The sequence below is a fragment of the Penaeus vannamei genome, chromosome 33 (genome assembly GCF_042767895.1).
Source record: "Penaeus vannamei isolate JL-2024 chromosome 33, ASM4276789v1, whole genome shotgun sequence".
NCBI lineage: Eukaryota > Metazoa > Arthropoda > Malacostraca > Decapoda > Penaeidae > Penaeus > Penaeus vannamei.
Window position 1 is genome coordinate 4,616,412 of NC_091581.1, and position 17,500 is coordinate 4,633,911.

General features: G+C 37.2%; 2 protein-coding genes across 5 annotated transcripts in view; one reads left to right on the forward strand and one right to left on the reverse strand.

Moving 5' to 3' along the window:
• LOC113818234 (uncharacterized) overlaps positions 1–2,907 on the forward strand; it is a 7,288-nt gene extending 4,381 nt beyond the window's left edge. For 2 of the 3 annotated variants that reach the window (XM_070144969.1, XM_027370412.2), the window contains exons 2-5: positions 251–296; positions 558–608; positions 929–1,015; positions 1,534–2,907. In XM_070144969.1, coding sequence (XP_070001070.1) covers positions 251–296; positions 558–608; positions 929–1,015; positions 1,534–1,685 — 336 coding nt within the window. In that variant the 3' untranslated portion in view covers positions 1,686–2,907. The remainder of the gene's footprint in view (positions 1–250; positions 297–557; positions 609–928; positions 1,016–1,533) is intronic. The other variant, XR_011399919.1, reaches the window with a different exon arrangement.
• A 2,640-nt stretch (positions 2,908–5,547) lies between these two features.
• Positions 5,548–17,500, reverse strand: part of LOC113818246 (uncharacterized) — a 21,101-nt gene continuing 9,148 nt past the window's right edge. The window contains exons 11-23 of one of the 2 annotated variants that reach the window (XM_070145328.1): positions 17,086–17,216; positions 16,053–16,143; positions 15,772–15,891; positions 15,525–15,615; positions 14,671–14,804; positions 11,821–11,916; positions 10,190–10,320; positions 9,948–10,075; positions 9,608–9,710; positions 9,340–9,492; positions 8,898–9,080; positions 8,591–8,748; positions 5,548–8,409 (exon numbers count right to left, since the gene is read on the reverse strand). In XM_070145328.1, coding sequence (XP_070001429.1) covers positions 8,300–8,409; positions 8,591–8,748; positions 8,898–9,080; positions 9,340–9,492; positions 9,608–9,710; positions 9,948–10,075; positions 10,190–10,320; positions 11,821–11,916; positions 14,671–14,804; positions 15,525–15,615; positions 15,772–15,891; positions 16,053–16,143; positions 17,086–17,216 — 1,629 coding nt within the window. In that variant the 3' untranslated portion in view covers positions 5,548–8,299. The remainder of the gene's footprint in view (positions 8,410–8,590; positions 8,749–8,897; positions 9,081–9,339; positions 9,493–9,607; positions 9,711–9,947; positions 10,076–10,189; positions 10,321–11,820; positions 11,917–14,670; positions 14,805–15,524; positions 15,616–15,771; positions 15,892–16,052; positions 16,144–17,085; positions 17,217–17,500) is intronic. The other variant, XM_070145329.1, reaches the window with a different exon arrangement.

The following is a 17,500-nucleotide window of genomic DNA, read 5'->3' on the forward strand; positions in this document are numbered from 1 at the left end:
TAAACGACGATGAGCGTTTTGTGTGTGTGTTTGTATTGGAGTGTGTGTGTGTGTGTGGGTGTGTGGGTGTGTGTGTGCTTGCGTGTGTGTGTGTGTGTATGTGCTTGCGTGCGTGCGCGCGCGTGTGTGTGTATGTGCTTGCGTGCGTGCGTGTGTGCGCGTGTGCGTATGTGTGCATGGGTGAGTGTGCACGTTTATGTACACTTGTAGATCAGAAAAAAAACTAATCATATGACCCTTGCAACCCCAGATGTGCATCATAGGCCACCGACACCTGGCAATCCTCCTCCTTCTTGGTAAGTTCTTTGTGCAGAATTTATCCATTTACATAATTGCCTCAAAGAATCACTTTTACCTTTTAAAAAATCATTACTGATGACTTAGAATAACAATTATTTGACCCAATAGAGCGCAAGTCCTACTGAGTTAATTTCCGTTGCATATTAGTGATTTTAGCATGGTTATGTAGCTATTAAAATGAATGATTAATGTGGAAAAGATATGCAGTTATCTTTATTGTGATTTATGATTTTCCTTTATTTCGCTTGCTTCTGCAGTGCTCCGAGGGACATCAGCTTTGCAGAAGGATGTCTATGCCAAACGCAGCAGTATGTAAAAAAAAAAAAAAAAAAAAAAAAAAAAAAACATGAGTAGATAGAGTAGTTTATGCAAGTGAAATAATGTGTAATCACATTCATGTAAATGGATGTCTGTTACCTTATATAGACACATTGTGTGTGTGTGTGTGTATGTGTGTGTGTGTGTGTGTGTGTGTGTGTGTGTGTGTGTGTGCGTGCGTGCGTGCGTGCGAGCGTGCGTGCGTGCGTGCGAGCGTGCGTGCGTGTGTGTCTGTGCATATGCAGTGTAATTGAGAGTTAAAACTCATTTTAGTGGTACGAACTGAAACCTCAGACTCGACTATTTTCAGCGTGGTGGACGAAGCGGTCCTTGGCCACTAGATACACCACAGACGAGACCATACCAGGCTGCAATCTCTTCAAAACAAAAGGAGTCGGTGTGTATGCTCTCTCTCTCTCAATCTCAATCTCAATCTGTCTCTCTCTCTCTCTCAATCTCAATCTCAATCTGTCTCTCTCTCTCTCTCAATCTCAATCTCAATCTCAATCTCAATCTCAATCTCAATCTGTCTCTCTCTCTCTCTCTCACTCTCTCACTCTCTCTCTCTAACTCTCTCTTTCTCTAACTCACTCACTCACTCACTCTCTCTCTCTCTCTCTCTCTCTCTCTCTCTCTCTCTCTCTCTCTCTCTCTCTCTCTCTCTCTCTCTCTCTCTCTCTCTCTCTCTCAATATATATACATTATATCAATCTGTCTATTGTATGTTGCTACCTCTTTCTGTGAATAGGCTTTGCTAGGTTCTTCACTTGACGTTCATTTCGACATTGAACTTGTAAACATTTTATGAACCATACAAAAAAATCATTTATATATAGCTTTTTAGGTGGGGGTGACATTATATTAATTAATTTAATATCTCAAGAAATTATGGCTAATTCTAAATCTCTCCAGCAGAGTGCGCAATAGAAAAGTGCTCGGACCAGTATGGTCTCTGCTCATACTCAGCCCGGAATTCTGCAGAGCTCAGCCATTGCTCCTTCCTCTTCCACTCTTGTGTGTCCACCTGCTTCAAACAGGATCTTCCAGTCGTATCTTACACACTTTAAAGGGGTGTGGTTATGGCCATCCTTGCATCCTGTCCATTTACAGCCATTGGGTATCCAAGCTTCAAAACTGAAAGGAAAGGTTCTTATATCCATGTTTTAGATTTTTGTATAGCATCCAAGATTCAAAAATGAGTTGGTTTTCATATTCATTTTTTTATATATCAATTCTCTCCTATACTATGTTTCATTGGCTCATTTTATAATCAAGAATTAAAAAAAAGTAAATCTAATATAGGCATGCAAAATTATCATACAAAAAATGAGTCAGAATATGTTAAAATGCAATTATCTAAATAATAATAATAATAATAATAATAATAATAATAATAATAATATGGTCAAAGTGGAGCAGTCATTTGTCAGAGAATATGATATTAGCTAAATGTCAAATATACACACGTTTTATAGCAACGCAAGTTCATTTTACATTTCCTAAGTACAGCTTTAAGTAATTTTAATACATCAAGAACTCGCAGAGGCTATTCGAGCTTACCAACATCATATTTAGTGAACAAACCTCTGCTCAACCGATACCCATTTCACCAAAGACTGCTATGCCTGGAAACTGCTACAAACGATATGGTATTAGTACTACGGTGCCATTTACTAAACAGAAGAATGCTTCGGAGTTTAAGTGGTTCGCTAAAGAGAAAATGTCAAGTAATGCTATACGGAAACTTCTTGTGAAACTTCTTGTGAAAGGCAATATATTTTTTTTTTGTGACTGACTGATAGGGTTACGAAGTATGGTGAAATGATTTTCAAAGGGAAGGGGGAAATTAGTGGGAGGTGGATGACAAACTTTTGGGTTTTGTAACCTCCATTATTTAGCATGAAGGATACAAATGAATGATGTATGAAAATGATGCCAGTGGTAAAATGGATGAAACTAACCATTTAGTACGCGTTCAATGCGGTTTTCAGCGTGTCAGAATGTGTCAAAACGCTACTTTTGGCACGTGTCAGAATATGTTCAAGTGCTGTTTACAACATGTATCAGAATGTGTCAAATTCTGCTTCCATTATGTCAGAATGTCAAATTGTAAATTTCAGCTTGTGTCAAAATGCTGTTTTCAGCATGTGTAAAATCATCAAAAAGGTTGTAGCACCCATGTATAAGGGTGATGAAAATACTTCTATACAAACCAAAGTTAATACTGTACGTCTACCTTGACAAAGTCAAATCATATAAAAGTGTCACCATACAATAAAGAAACTACTACCATCTATGTTTGATTTCTTTTTGTTCTCCATATAGATTGCATATATGCCAATAAGAACATACTATCATCTGAAAAGTTGCACATGATAGTATTAGTTTTATCAACTGAAAAAGCCTCCCCTGTTCTTATTCAAAATTGATTATAACACCAATTCTTATTCACTCGACTCTATCACCAAAATAACATGTTACTTATAATTAAAAAACGCATCATGGCTTATCTACGAGTATGATAGGAATTCTGTTGAAAAATATTGCAATGCTCTTTCAACATTACAAATAAGTAATTGCCATTTTTAACATAAAAATATAAAAAATGTAAAACCTTATGTTGATTCATTCTATGTAAGTCTTTGTTTAAAAAAACATTAATTCCAAGAATATCCTCAGTGCCCTTAGCTTATAAAAATATTTATTCTTTAGTTTATATACTACAGAACAATGAAGCACTGTATTTATTTACTAATTGCTGGCCTTAAAACAAAAATGTACTGTACATTATCCCTGTTATCACCAGAAATGCACGTTGAGGTAGTCATAAATAATTGTTAATGCTAAGTCGTTGAAACAAATAAATGTGCTAGACATCGAAGGTCATATAACACTACGATAAAGTATTATGATGAAAAGGGTAAATGAGTTAACGAGTAGTATAAAGAGTGTTAGATGTCAAAGGTTTTAGTGATACAGGATAGCATTATAGGGAAAAGGGTAAAGAGGGGGGTTCAAATGATGTATATTGGAGATTAATAAAGGAAAGGGTTAAGGGTATAGGGCGATTGAATGGAATGGGATGTGTCTGTTGTTGGGGAACCTGTAGTAACATTGCTTTACGGAAAAGCTGGTAAAAGAGGTTCTGAAATAATCAGCGGGTAATACGTGTAGAGGTAGCTGTTGGAGAAATAGCAGAAGAGTCTGGGGGACGAGATAAGGGGACTGGGGAAGGAGGTGAAGTATCAGGAAGAGCGTCAGGAGGAGAGGAATCTGGAGAAGGACACTGTTGCGACAGAAGGGATTCACGCAAGTATCCAGGCGGGAGAGGTAAGGATAATGGAGAACGAAAAGGGAATGGTGTACATGGAGGAGGGGATGGGGCTTTGCTGGGAAAAAGTAGGTGGAAGAGGGTTAAGGGGAACTTACTGGGGAAGAGGATGGGTATCAGTAAATAATTTGAATGCAGAGGGACTAGGAAGAGAGGGATTGGAGGGTGGATGAGGGAGCGGAACATTTTCTTGGGTCATGTCTAGGAATTTTTGGATGTCTTCAAGTTTCTTGGGGGTCGTCTAGGACAACTGGCCGCGGGAAACTGGTCGCAGCCAACTGGCCGCGGAAACTGGCACCTGACCTGACCTGACCTGACCTGACCTAAACCTAACCTAACCTAAATGACGTAGATAAAACAAACAATCACGCAGAAGCTGCTCATCGTAGACTGCAGCATGAACTTGGAATGCAACATCCTACTGTTTGGTAATTTATTGATGATTTGAAAAAAGTGCAACGTGGAAGAGACCTATATTACGACCAGCTGATCGCAGGGCATTAGCCACCTGTCAAGTTGAAGAAATAGACAAGCAGATGAAAGAATTAAAACAATTGTAAAAACATTTGAGAGTCGTAATGTTGTTGAATATCTCAGGGGAATTGCTCATAACTTTTCATAAATTTCTGATGTTGCTTCTTGTTTTTTAATCATTAAAGGCACATTGAAACATATTTTACCAATAATACTTATTATATATAACCGTTCATGTAGTTACTTCTTGGCTTTTAATATATAAAAGCATTAAGATTTTTTTTTTATAATCTTGTTCCATTAAGTACTCCATAAAGATAGTTCCATATGGTTTGTGGCCAGTTTCCCGCGGCCAGTTGACCCATTCCTTTTTTTTTGGGGGGGGGGGGAGAAGAGGGGATAGATGTTTGAGGAGTAGAGGAAAAGGAGGGTGTGGAAGTTACAGATGGAGTAGAACTAGAAATTGGAGTATCTGGATTATGGCTGAATGGCCAAAACGCCTACATTTCTGACACTGCAGTAGGAGATGGAGAAGAGAATGTTGTGACAGAGGAAGGGGTGCATTCCGGAAGTTGAGTAATAACCTGGGTGGGTGGTTCAGAATGGATTGAGGTGTCAGTAAATGTCAAGGAGGGGGTATTAGTATCATTGGTCAGAGCCGTGATCAAAGGAGGAGCAGGGGTCAGAAAGCCATCAAAATTAAAATCAGATAGGATAGTTAGTGAAAGGGTAAGTCTTAATGCCCCTATTAAGGGTAAAGAATCTTCATCATTGGCCATATTAAGTCTGAATGAAATGGGGAAAAGAAAGTCTACCCCCCAGGGTCCCCATAAAGGGTAATTAACCAAGGGAATATTGTGCCCATGGCTGCCATTCATGACTGACAAAGCCAGCTTTTCATCCTTTCAGCATGGCTCTCACACCATAGGTATAGAACACAAGAAGGGGATGAAGAAGATACGAAAGAGGAAAGGAGGAGAAGAAAGCAAAATTAGTAGAGACAAGGGCTGAAGCCCAAGGTAGGGGCAATCCCTACATTGGGCTCCAGTCTCCGTCTCCTAAGCCCCCCACGACAACGAGCAAGGTATTGGGAGGGTTGTAATAAATGAAATCATTAGCTCTCATTGGTTCTCTATTTATCATTTTAATAGTGTATCATTTAAACATTATAATAGATGATAATTATAATGGAACCTATAATTAACAAACACACCCAAATTATATAAAAATACAAAAAAAATCTTTAAAAAGAAAAACTGCATGCCACTTAACATAAAAGCGTACATGACAATATTTAATTTCTCAATATTAAGAGAATATATAAATGATAGTTCACAGTATACATCACCATAACAGCTTAACAGTAAAACTCTTCTTGCATCTGTCAACTTATCACATTTTTAGTGTTTCTCCCATCGTTCCTACCATTCCTCAAACCTGTTCTAACATATCCACTATAATGCCCATGTGCTCTTTTACAATACAAATATTCAGTACACATCAATAAATACATTATGATAATGTACCACCTCTTTATTTCCCTTCTTCTGTTGAGCCATGAGGTGACTGGTAACAATTAACAAGTGTGTGCATGTGTTAGGGTGGAGTGGGAGGTGTGTTTGCATATGAGTATGTGTTGGGTTTATCTGTGTGTGTGTGGGGGGGGGGGTGCATGTGCATGTGTCCCTATGTACATATAAACCAAGGCATAAGACAAATGGAAAATTTTCTTTTTTCCAAGACATATGATATAAAAGGTGCTGATCCAGCATTAATATTTTCTATTTCAGGCCCCGTACATGCTTTTACTTATCACTGCCTGAATGCAGAAGAAAAGTTGCTTCAGTACTTATACATTTACTTGAAAACAAGTCAATTACTCTAAGTAGGAAAAAAATGAAAAAAATAAAATACCTAAGCCTAGTTTTCATCACATGTGATTTGAACTTTACACGGGATATGAACTTTACATTTGGACTTTTCTAATATTGCACATACATTTCCCATTTATATTCATCTTTATTGGTACTTAACCCCTTGGATCAGGGTGATGTGACCATGACAAAAATATCTGCACAAATCTCTTGGAGAGTGATTAGACTCAGTAGGCATTTAGGAACAGTCTCTAGGTTTATTTCCATCGGTAAATGAAGATGGAATGTACCATCCATGAGCCGTAACTAGAAGAGTGCTAGCTGCAAGGAGGACAATAGTTCATGTTCAGTATCCTAAATTTCCTGCCCACCATGACTAGCAGTGCAGGGTGGATTACAGAAAACTGATTATGAAAATATAAAAAAAAGACAAATAATGAAACATTACTTATTATTATTGTTATTGCAAATCTTATAGACTACCTAGAGAGATAATACAGAGTTTGTGCAAGGAAAGCAGTCTATTATCATCTAGATACAGCATATCAAAGGATAAGGATAAATATAGACCTTACAAAGGGGAGGCAATATATCCAAGAGTGTGTGTGTGCCCGTCCAGTAAGCCAAATACATCTAGATCCAATGGGTTAAACTGATCACACATTCCAATGAAATCATTTGAAATGCTAGTTATAAAAATTTTACTACTTTCTCAAGTTATGGTTAGGTAATGTGCCTACTTTGCAGTTTCCTAAAATGCAAATTGATAAATGCCTTACTGCACCATTCTGCACCAATAAGTTCTGACTATTTGTTTAAAATATGTCACATATTAGTTTAAAAGATTTTTTGAAAGTCAAGACCATAATACCAACATCATCTGGAATTTTCAACTAGTTATTCCAACTATAAAACAATCAATTGTTGCAGTAATTGTGCATAACATTAAACAAAGTATTGGGCAAACAGACTAACACTAAGCAAGTAGTTGTGTGGCATCTCATACAGTACATTACATTATTCAAATACCCCTTGAATTTTTATTCAATGTTTCTGTTTCTTTATTATCTAACTTGTACAGAATTACATGATTCCAAGATATGATTTTTTTGTGATTCTTCAGTTTCACTAATACTGCTCAATCCAGGACACAAAGATGCCAGACTAGCTAAAAACCAACTTGAATTCATTTCATACATACACATACCCTTATCCACTCATGCATTCACACACAAGCACGCTCGCTCACTCGCTCACTCACTCATTCTAAAGTTTCCTAAGGCCAAACTTTAATTTAACGTCAAACTGTTTATACTTAAAACAGACATTTGTATTGCCCCACAAAAATATACTATCGATGAATGAAAATCTTGTATCAAAAGAACCATACAAATAATGAACCTTTGAATCTTAATCGAACACATGATGAGCTACATACAATAACCCAGATCTCTACAATTTGAGCATTTACGGCTTAAGGCAAATAGATAATATAAGAGAACAATTTCTGCATTATTTCTCACTAGAAAAATCAGTAAATTTTTTGTACATCATATCCCTTTTAGAAACAACAATAACAACAAAAAAGGAAACTTAATATCAAAGTCAGTCCGAAAAAAAATATTACACAAAAATTGCTGACTACTTAATAAGCTTATAAAAATTATATTTATACTGATGTACAAGAGGGTGCCAAACAACCACTAAATGAAGTACATTTAGTTTCAAGTTCATTTTAAGGCTCGCACTACACATGACTACAAGCAGATTTATGTAATAAGGCATAATAAGGCACATGTTGAAAATAAGTGAAGCTAGTTATCCACCTATTTTTCATTTATTTACAGTGTGCCTGTTAGTGTCACAAAGTTTATTTCTGTGGATGTGCTACTTTCACATAAAAGACACACTCTAATTATTGTTAAAATGATTCTTTCTTAATCAACAAATGCACACTGGATGAAATAATGTACAAATGAATCAAATGAGCACACTTCCAAACTTAATAGCAGTCTCGCAATCTTTGGTCATCGGACAACAATGGCTTCTGTCCTCCATCAAGGAGAATGTCATCCAGCAAGGAGATGAAGTTGCTTGTGTCAAGGCTATCATCTGAAATATAACAAGTTATGTCAGATCATTGAAATAGAGGAGTGGGAGGAGATCTCAGATGCCTACCCTGTGAAAAGATGAGTCTAGACATACCCTTTTGCACTCAAGCAATGCAAATAGATCTAATGATTTTTTGGGGAAAACCTATTGCCCTACTCTCTTTCTCGGAAGATTCACGTACCTTGCTTGATTGTGGTGTGGGACAAATCATCAATGCACTGTAACAAAGATGAAACTGGAATGGCAGGATTAGCAGATGGGATATCGTCAGTACTCAGCTTCATATCTCTATTATCCAGGCTGGGACTGCTACTGTATTCACCCATTGGCCTCTTGATCCTGGAACATTTATAGATTTTCAATGGGAAGATACAGAAAATGGGAAGGCTTTATAACTACTAGGTTATTTTTCAAAAAAATAATTGTATAACACAATATCACTGACATTATTGACGGCAATTCAAGCACAAGAAACTGTCATGACTTACAATGACACAGCTGACAAGGCAGAAGAGCTGAGTATGTCATTAATGGTTTGATCTATCTTGTCTAAGGCACTAGCATCTTCAGGCAGAGTGACTTCTATCCCTGCTACCATCACTTTTGTACTTGTCACCTCCTCCTTTATGGTCTCCTTCTTTGGGCTTAAACTCACAGTATACGAAGCATCACTGAAATAAAGCAAAATCAGCTAGTACGAAACAAAGAAAACAGTAGCAGTATTTTTCTAATATAAATGTACATATGTATTTAGCTATCCAGTACATAAATTTATAAATATATAAATATATGAATATAAAGACACATCTTTCAAAAAGAAAGAAAATAATAATAATAATAATAATAATAATAATAATAATAATAATAATAATAATAATATTAATAATAATATTAATAATAATAACAATAATAACAGACAACAATACCGACCTGGTTTTCTGCTTACTCTTCTCTATTCTAATCTCATACTTCGTAATGAGATTTCCGATAAACTGAATGATTTCCAATGCCTTAGATGCAACATTGGTCACTGGGTCTTTCAAGCAGGTAAGGAGTGAAGTCAGATACCCACAATCACAAATCCTGAAGTAATGGAGTGAAGTTTAGCGCATAAATATATAAAAAGGAAAAAACAAAAACAAAGACCGAATCCCTCATCTCATTCACATTTCTGAGGTAAAAAGCTGTAGTTACTTACCAAGTGACAAGAGTGTGAATGCGATTTCTTACTTCATCCTTGTTCAACCTCGTAATTTTCCCTTTACTGAAGGTCATCATTGGAAATTCTCCATCAACCATTCCTAAGAAGAGAATAACAATGACTTCCTTCTATCACATACCATATCTATCAATATAAGTTATCTAATGTATCCCAAACATAAATCCTTATCCTCCAAAATAACTGAAATCTTAAATCTTCCATACCACAAAAAACAACACCAAATGCATGTTATTTCACATGCACCAAAAGACAACACATGAGGCTTATTTCATTCACACATCCTTTTTCTTCTCATAACATTTTAAAACCCTCTTACCAGACTTATTCAGCTTGCCCTGTATATGGACTCTGATAAAGTCGAGAGATGCAGCCCGAACTTCATCATCTGTATCTTCTGCTGCATGCTGAATTACTGGGACAACCATGGTGTTCACCATCATATCCCTGCGAAGTAAAAAATTTGTTCCTATTACTCGCAAAGGAATGACAGTCTCCATTAAGAGCGGACAATGATACCTTTTTTCGACTCTATACATTATGTAGTGCACAAAACCTTACTCGTATTTTCCCGCTACGAAGAGAGCTTGGATCAGGTTAATGGCAGACCGTCTGACAGATGCCTCCCCTTCAGTGAGGACAGCTGCTAGTGATCTGACAGGAAGGTTCTCCATTTCTAGTTCATTCCAAACCTTTGAAAATAAAAATAAAATCAAGATCAGTTATGGAGACTGAGGAAGGGATGGACAAAGATAGGGAGAGGAAGGGAGAGAAAAAGGAGAGAGGGGAGAGAGAGGAGAGAAAGAGGAGAGATGAGAAAAAGGGGAAAGAGAGAGAAGAGTAAGGGGAGAGAGAGAATTAAATGCTTTAGGTCCCAAATATTTATTTCATTCCAGTTAGACACAATCTAGATTTCTCCTTTGTGGAAACAAAATATAATTCTGGAATTCTGTTCCATTGATAGCTGATATTAGAGTTAACAGTAAGCAGCACAAAGTTTGGTTCATTTCAATTAATATTTAATGCAGCCATGCTCCCCTTTGAATGGTTATATTATACAATAATATAAATAACAACTATCACAGGATTTTAAAAAGATTAGAAAAGTCAAGGAGTAAAATACAAATCAACCTATAATTGCCAGGAAAATGTAGTGTTCATCTTTGTATTATTTTGTAAAACGTCTCCACACATATAAGGCTCTACAAGCACTCAGTTGTAGAGGAGTCAATCGGTAGACTTTGCAACCATACCTGATTTCACCTTTCCAAGAGTCTGTGGGATTTTTTTTTTTTTTTTTTACTAATACTCTTTATATCAATGATGCTGTTATTATCATAGACATTATAATTGTTATAGTGTTACTGACATTACTAATAGTAATACAAGATACAAAAAATATTTCCAAATATCAAGAAAAAAAATAAACAGGTGAGATAGGTAGTACTCATAATTGGTTCATTGGTGACTTAGTGCTTGCAGAGCCATCTATGTGTAAAGACAATTAATAAACAAAATTTACAGTGGGTATGCCATCTCTGGAGGCACTGAGTTAACAAATACTTATAGTTTCCTACCTTTCATTACTTGTAAGTATATCTTCTACCATATTATCTATAAACACTTAAACAAAACAAATGAACACCATGATTGTTGAGCTGACTCACCTGACCACACCTTTTCAGAGGGAAAGACAACAACTTTTATGCTAGTATAGCTGTTAATCTGATATATCCAATGAGTTCTTAAGTTGCTATCATAATGCAAGATTGGATTATAAGATTTATTCTGTCACACTACTTTTTCAATACATGAAATTAATGACCACAAGAGATTAAGTCATTATCACCCCTTTTGAGATGGTGTCAACCTGGTGTATCTCCAGTTGTGTTTTCATCTACTCTGTACTCCTAAGAGGTTTTGCTTCTTTATTCCAGCATAAAGAAGCAAAACCACCTGTGGATTGTAAAAACATCCGATCACAGATTTCATTCCATGACCTCTACTCTTATAGAGATTTGTCTTAATGACCATGCTGCTCATTGTATTAGATTTCCTAAAATGGGACAGAAAAAATGCACAAACCATACACACGTCAAAACACACCAGTTCAGCTTTTGTGTTAGAAGACTTGGAAGGTGGTCAGTCATGCCTTTGTTAGCTTTTTAATGTTTATAGGCACTTTGCCTTACCGTTCCTTTGGAGGAGCATATTTTGTATGGAAAGCCTCCTTTTCTAGTGATAGTTTCTTTGGTTGCAAGTTCATGGCACTGTGATGATGTGGATTTCTGTTGAGAACATCTGTGATATGTTGTACTGTAGCAATCATGAATGATGTGTATAAAGAGATCTAGAATGTGAAGAAAATTCTATCCTGGGCCAGAGAATTAGTGAGAAAAGTTTATTTATAACAGCACTGTGTTTTAATTGAAGATAAAAAGAGAGGTTCACAATTAAGCTATAAATGGGCAAAAAACCGGAGTCAAACTATAAAATACTATAACCTTACATAAATCTGAAGCAAAAATAAATATTCATAATGCACATAACAAATGATACTTGTGTAAAAACCAGGCTATATGTTTCATCATCAACTGATATCAATATCAACTGATCAGGGTCCAAGTACAAGTTAGAAATATACATAAAGCATAATCAAATCAGGTTATTTAGGAAGCAGTGAAAGTAATCCATGCACATAATTTTACATAATCTGTCAAATAGCATACATCATTATTGAAGATACTACATAATTAGAAGATTTTATAAAAAGTTTCAACTCCATAAGATGAACCAGCGTCCACTTTTGGTTGGTACCTTTTTCCTTTTCTAAATATCATATTAACACCTAGGGACATTATTTGTGAAAGGTCATAGAATTTTCTTTGCCAAGTTTAAGGACTACACAAAAATGAATCTTAGATTCCAAGGTAGTTGTAGATTTTGTCTGTGACTATCTAAAGACTGTCCTTTGCAATTTTATCTATGACTTGCATTGCACCACATTTTAAAAATAACACTTGACTATAGCAAATATTTACATTCTAATACACCCTATGATGAAAATCCACTCTAATAATGAAACAGAATAACTGTTGCATTGCATCTTAACCCATTTACGACGGTTGTCCCACATATGAGACACCCAGAAAAATAAACACTACCAGTGCGACGTTGGATCGGAGCTTTGGTTCTGATTCTGTCTCGGACAGCGGCCGGCACAGGGGACAGATTCCGGGCCAGCCCCACACGCTGATTTTGTAGCCACCCGGGAACTATTATTTTCGGCTTCAAAATATACTAGCGGTAGTCGATTAAGCACATAATGCTTATAATATCACATATGTCATATCGTTTACATGTACAATATCACACTCTACTTTTGTTGTTGTATTTATCAAAAAGAAAACTTCAACAAGCACAGAGGAAAGGGCTCATTTAACATTTGAAATAAAAAAGAGAGAGAAAAAAAAAAGTAGCAACAATAACTTATACAGATTTATCTTCAACAAAAGTAAAGTTACAGTATTGCTATCCACTTCTAATAAGGACAATTTTAAGATGAGGATCCAGATGCTTCACTGCCATCACATAACCCAAAATACAGACAGTAAGCTTACTAGTGCAGCCACTTTGATGGGTGTACGACTTGTAGGCTGTGTGGTGACAAGCCCCATGATACCCCTTTGCAGTGGTATTTTCTTTTGCTGCATAAATTTCAAAGCGTTCAGCCAAAATTCTCATGACAGAAAAATTGCGTCATCCTGGTCCCTTAGCCAATGACAGCATGTTCATGTCAGATTTTTTATTATCACAGACAAATCCCAGTCCATGATCATTAGTGAATACTGCCCCTAGATTTCATGTTTTATTACTATGCTAGAAATTTACTTTTTTAAATAGCACACTTATTTTCACAGTTATTATGTGAATAATTTCGATGACCAAGTTATTGAACATCACATTCGGGTATTCTTAACCTGTTAGATCCAGGTGCTTCAAGTCTCTAGACTAAAATCCCTGGCTTTGAAGGCCCAGCTCATATGAAAACTTGAGTGTTATTAAGATTCCTTCCTGCTCCTTTTGCAACATTATTCCCTCTTTCTCTGTATAGGCTTTTTTCTCTGTACATGTTATTTTTTGTGCTGTATCATGATGGTAACAGACTGTTTTTATTTTTATACTCTCTTTCTTTAGTGGATCACAAACTTTTTCATTATGTGGCCTCCGACCAATATGAATATGAAATAATTTCCATGGCCTCATTCAGTATCTGTCGTCTTTACAATTATTAATTGTTATGAATAGTGTAATGGTAACAATAGCTACATGACAAGAACACTTTATGAAAAGAATTTAATTTACCCTAGCCCCTGCTCTAGGTAATCTAAAACTCTACATCTGTAATACCGTAATTATTTTTTTGCTTTTTTTGTTTTTTTGTAACACATACTGTGCTGACAATCATAGTGGGTAGGAATAGGATCCTAAGCATGGAACTGGTGTCATGCACCCTTTTTTATGGGTGGAAATAATGCAAGAGCCCCTTAACCCATTAACACCGGTATATTTGAAGCCGAAAATAAAACTCTCTGGGCAGCTACAAAATCGGCGCGCTGGGCAGGCCCGGACTCTGCCTGTGCTCCAGCCGCAGCCCGCTGCTGAGTTGGAGCATGAGCCCCGATGCAGTGTCACACTGGCGGGACACCCTGCAATTTTTTTTTCTGGGTGTCTCATATATGGGGCACCCATCGTAAATAGATTAAAATTGCCCAATGAGTCTAATCTTCCTCCGAGAGCTTTGCACATTCACAACAAATCATACAGATTACTTGGCCATCGGAATTTTCTTTCCTGACAGTACATTCCTGTCACCCCAGCCATTTTTTTCATGACAGCATATTCCCATCACCTGGTCCTCATTCCATTTTTCATCAAATGAAGGTCGACTGGATCCGACAGATTAAACGGGCAATCTAAAAGAGCAATTACTGCACATGCTTTTGGTGATAACAAGAAAATTATCAATATATCTTCATTACCTTATCAATCTCAATGATGTTTGCTAAGACATTTAATGCACTGGCTCTAACATATCCCTCAACATCTCCAAGGGCAGTCAGTAGAGAATCATTTAATCTATATCTTAACAGCCACTCCACAAAGTATGGGTATTCTGGAAATACAAATAAGAATTACTGATCATGACATCATTGTTATATGATACAGTCTATTGTCATCTATTAAGAAAAAAGCATTAGACCCAACCAAGGAAGAGGGAGAGGGAGAAGGGGAGGGAGAAGGGAGAGGAAGAAGGGGAAGGAGAGGCAGACAGAAGGAGAGAAGGAGAGAAGGAAGTGGAAGAGGCAGAAAGAAGGAGAAGGAGAAGGAGAAGGAGAAGGAGAAGGAGAGGGGGAGAGGGGGGGAGAGAGAGAGAGAGAGAGAGAGAGAGAGAGAGAGAGAGAGAGAGAGAGAGAGAGAGAGAGAGAGAGAGAGAGAGAGAGAGAGAGAGAGAGAGAGAGAGAGAGAGAGAGGGGGGGGGGGGGGGGGGGAGGGGGAGAGGGAGAGGGAGGGGGAGAGGGGGAGGGAGAGAGAGAGGGAGAGGGAGAGGGAGAGAGAGAGGGAGAGGGAGAGGGAGAGAGAGAGAGAGAGAGGGAGAGAGAGAGAGAGAGAGAGAGAGAGAGAGAGAGAGAGAGAGAGAGAGAGAGAGAGAGAGAGAGAGAGAGAGAGAGAGAGAGAGAGAGAGAGGGAGAGAGAGAGGGAGAGAGAGAGGGAGAGAGAGAGAGAGAGAGAGAGAGAGAGAGAGAGAGAGAGAGAGAGAGAGAGAGAGAGAGAGAGAGAGAGAGAGAGAGAGAGAGAGAGAGAGAGAGAGAGAGAGAGAGAGAGAGAGACTTACTCTCTTTGGCTATCTTCATACAGGTGAGGAGCAACTCCAGCGCAGAATCCCGAACTTCCCACTCCGTGTCGCCCAAATAAATAGTTAAAATCTGAAATCAAGCAAAAAGACAGTATTTAGATTCCTTACACATAAGTAAATACATACATGAACATACAAGTAAAAAAGTATGGCCACAGCTTTTCAAAAACATAATCATATCAGAGAGACAACGTAAATAACACAACAAAAATACTGCAAGACTGACCTTGCCCATCAATTCAACACTATTCTCTTCCATCCTCTCACTGTTAACTAACATGGACATAACAGGAGGTATAAATCCATTTATGCATGAATTCATGGCTTTCAGGATTGCCACTTTGACCTGTAATTTCATTAGATATTTCAAAATATGCACCATTAACACAAAGTATATATACCAAAATATATCAATCTTAAAAGCATGGAGATGGATATTTCATTAACGCATGACTAAATTAATGATAACACAGCATCATCAAAATCAAAGGAGTGACATATCAGTACCTGTGTAGAGATACCAGGTATCTTTACGAGCTCACAGAGTTGACCCATAAGACAAACTGACACATAAGACTTCCTCCAATCAATGTTATATCTGTAATCAAGTATTAAATACAAATGACTAGTTCAAAAATATATGCAGTGGTTTAAGTTCACAAAAATAACACTGAAATAGCAAGGCAACAAGATTTAGCTACTATTATCCCTTATCATTCTTATTATTATTCATTCTTTTGCCAACTGTTCAGGAATAAAACTACTTAACAGTTCACTGCCAATATGCCTCTCTAACCTTCACTCTCCCACTCCCTAGTTGCTCACTCTATCTCTTCTAGTTCTCACTCTTCCTCCACTTCTAGTCTCTCCTTCTCTAGGTCTTCTGTTTCTTTGGGTCTCCAAATGTTATCTTATTTATTGCTTCCATCCTTAGTATCATTCTCTTAAAACTATTCCATCATCTGTACCAGTTCTATCAATGTCTTTTAATTCACTTGTCTTTGCATTCTCCCTTTTTCACACTCACCTTTTCATCCCTTCCTCTACATTAATGCTGCATCCTCATCCAATAAGCTAGACAAAATTGCCAATTTTTTTTGACTGTTTGGAACCCCCTACTTTGGTGTCCTTCTCCCACTCCTTCGCAGCCGGGCGAGCAGGATGATATGACATCACATTAGCATTTATATATATATAATGACACTTGCAGGCCTTTTATTATTCTTAACAAAGGGTATTTTTGTGTTTGTCAATTGCAGGTAAGTTACCTATGAATAAGAGAAGTTACAAAACCTATGCAGCATGTAAAATAAAGGCACTGGTATGATAGAATAGTGAATGTTTACTTTAAAACTGGTTGGATTGTGGGCAATGAGTACTACTGGTCCTCACAAGTTGTCCGGACACACAAGACAAGGAGTTCCAAAACAAAAGCATGAGATCCCACTCCCAACCAACTTCTCATTGGAAATACACACACACACACACACAAAAACAACAACTACACAGCATGCAAAAAATGTTAAAGATTCCACTGTACTTCTCCACAAGTATTCTAAGACCATCGATGACAGCCCTCTGAAGTCCATCGTGTTCGGACATCGGAGAGGTAGAATAGTTGTGAGAGATCAAAATAAACGATAGCCCTTGGAATACAGTCACTGCAGTTGTCTGTTGGAACCAAAGAGAAAATAATTTTATTTCATGTAAACTTATTTGTTAAACACTACAGCACAAACTAATTTCATCTTGCATATTCAGAGAAAGAGAGACAGAAACAGAGACTGAGATAAATAGACAGGAACAAACAGAGAGAGAGAGAGAATTTGAATGGCAGAGACAGACTGAGATAGACAGACAGAGAAAAGGTAAGGGAGAAAAACAGATAAAGAGGGGTAGGTGAAGACAGACAGGCAGAGACAGAAACAGGAGACAGACAGGCAGAGACAGAAACA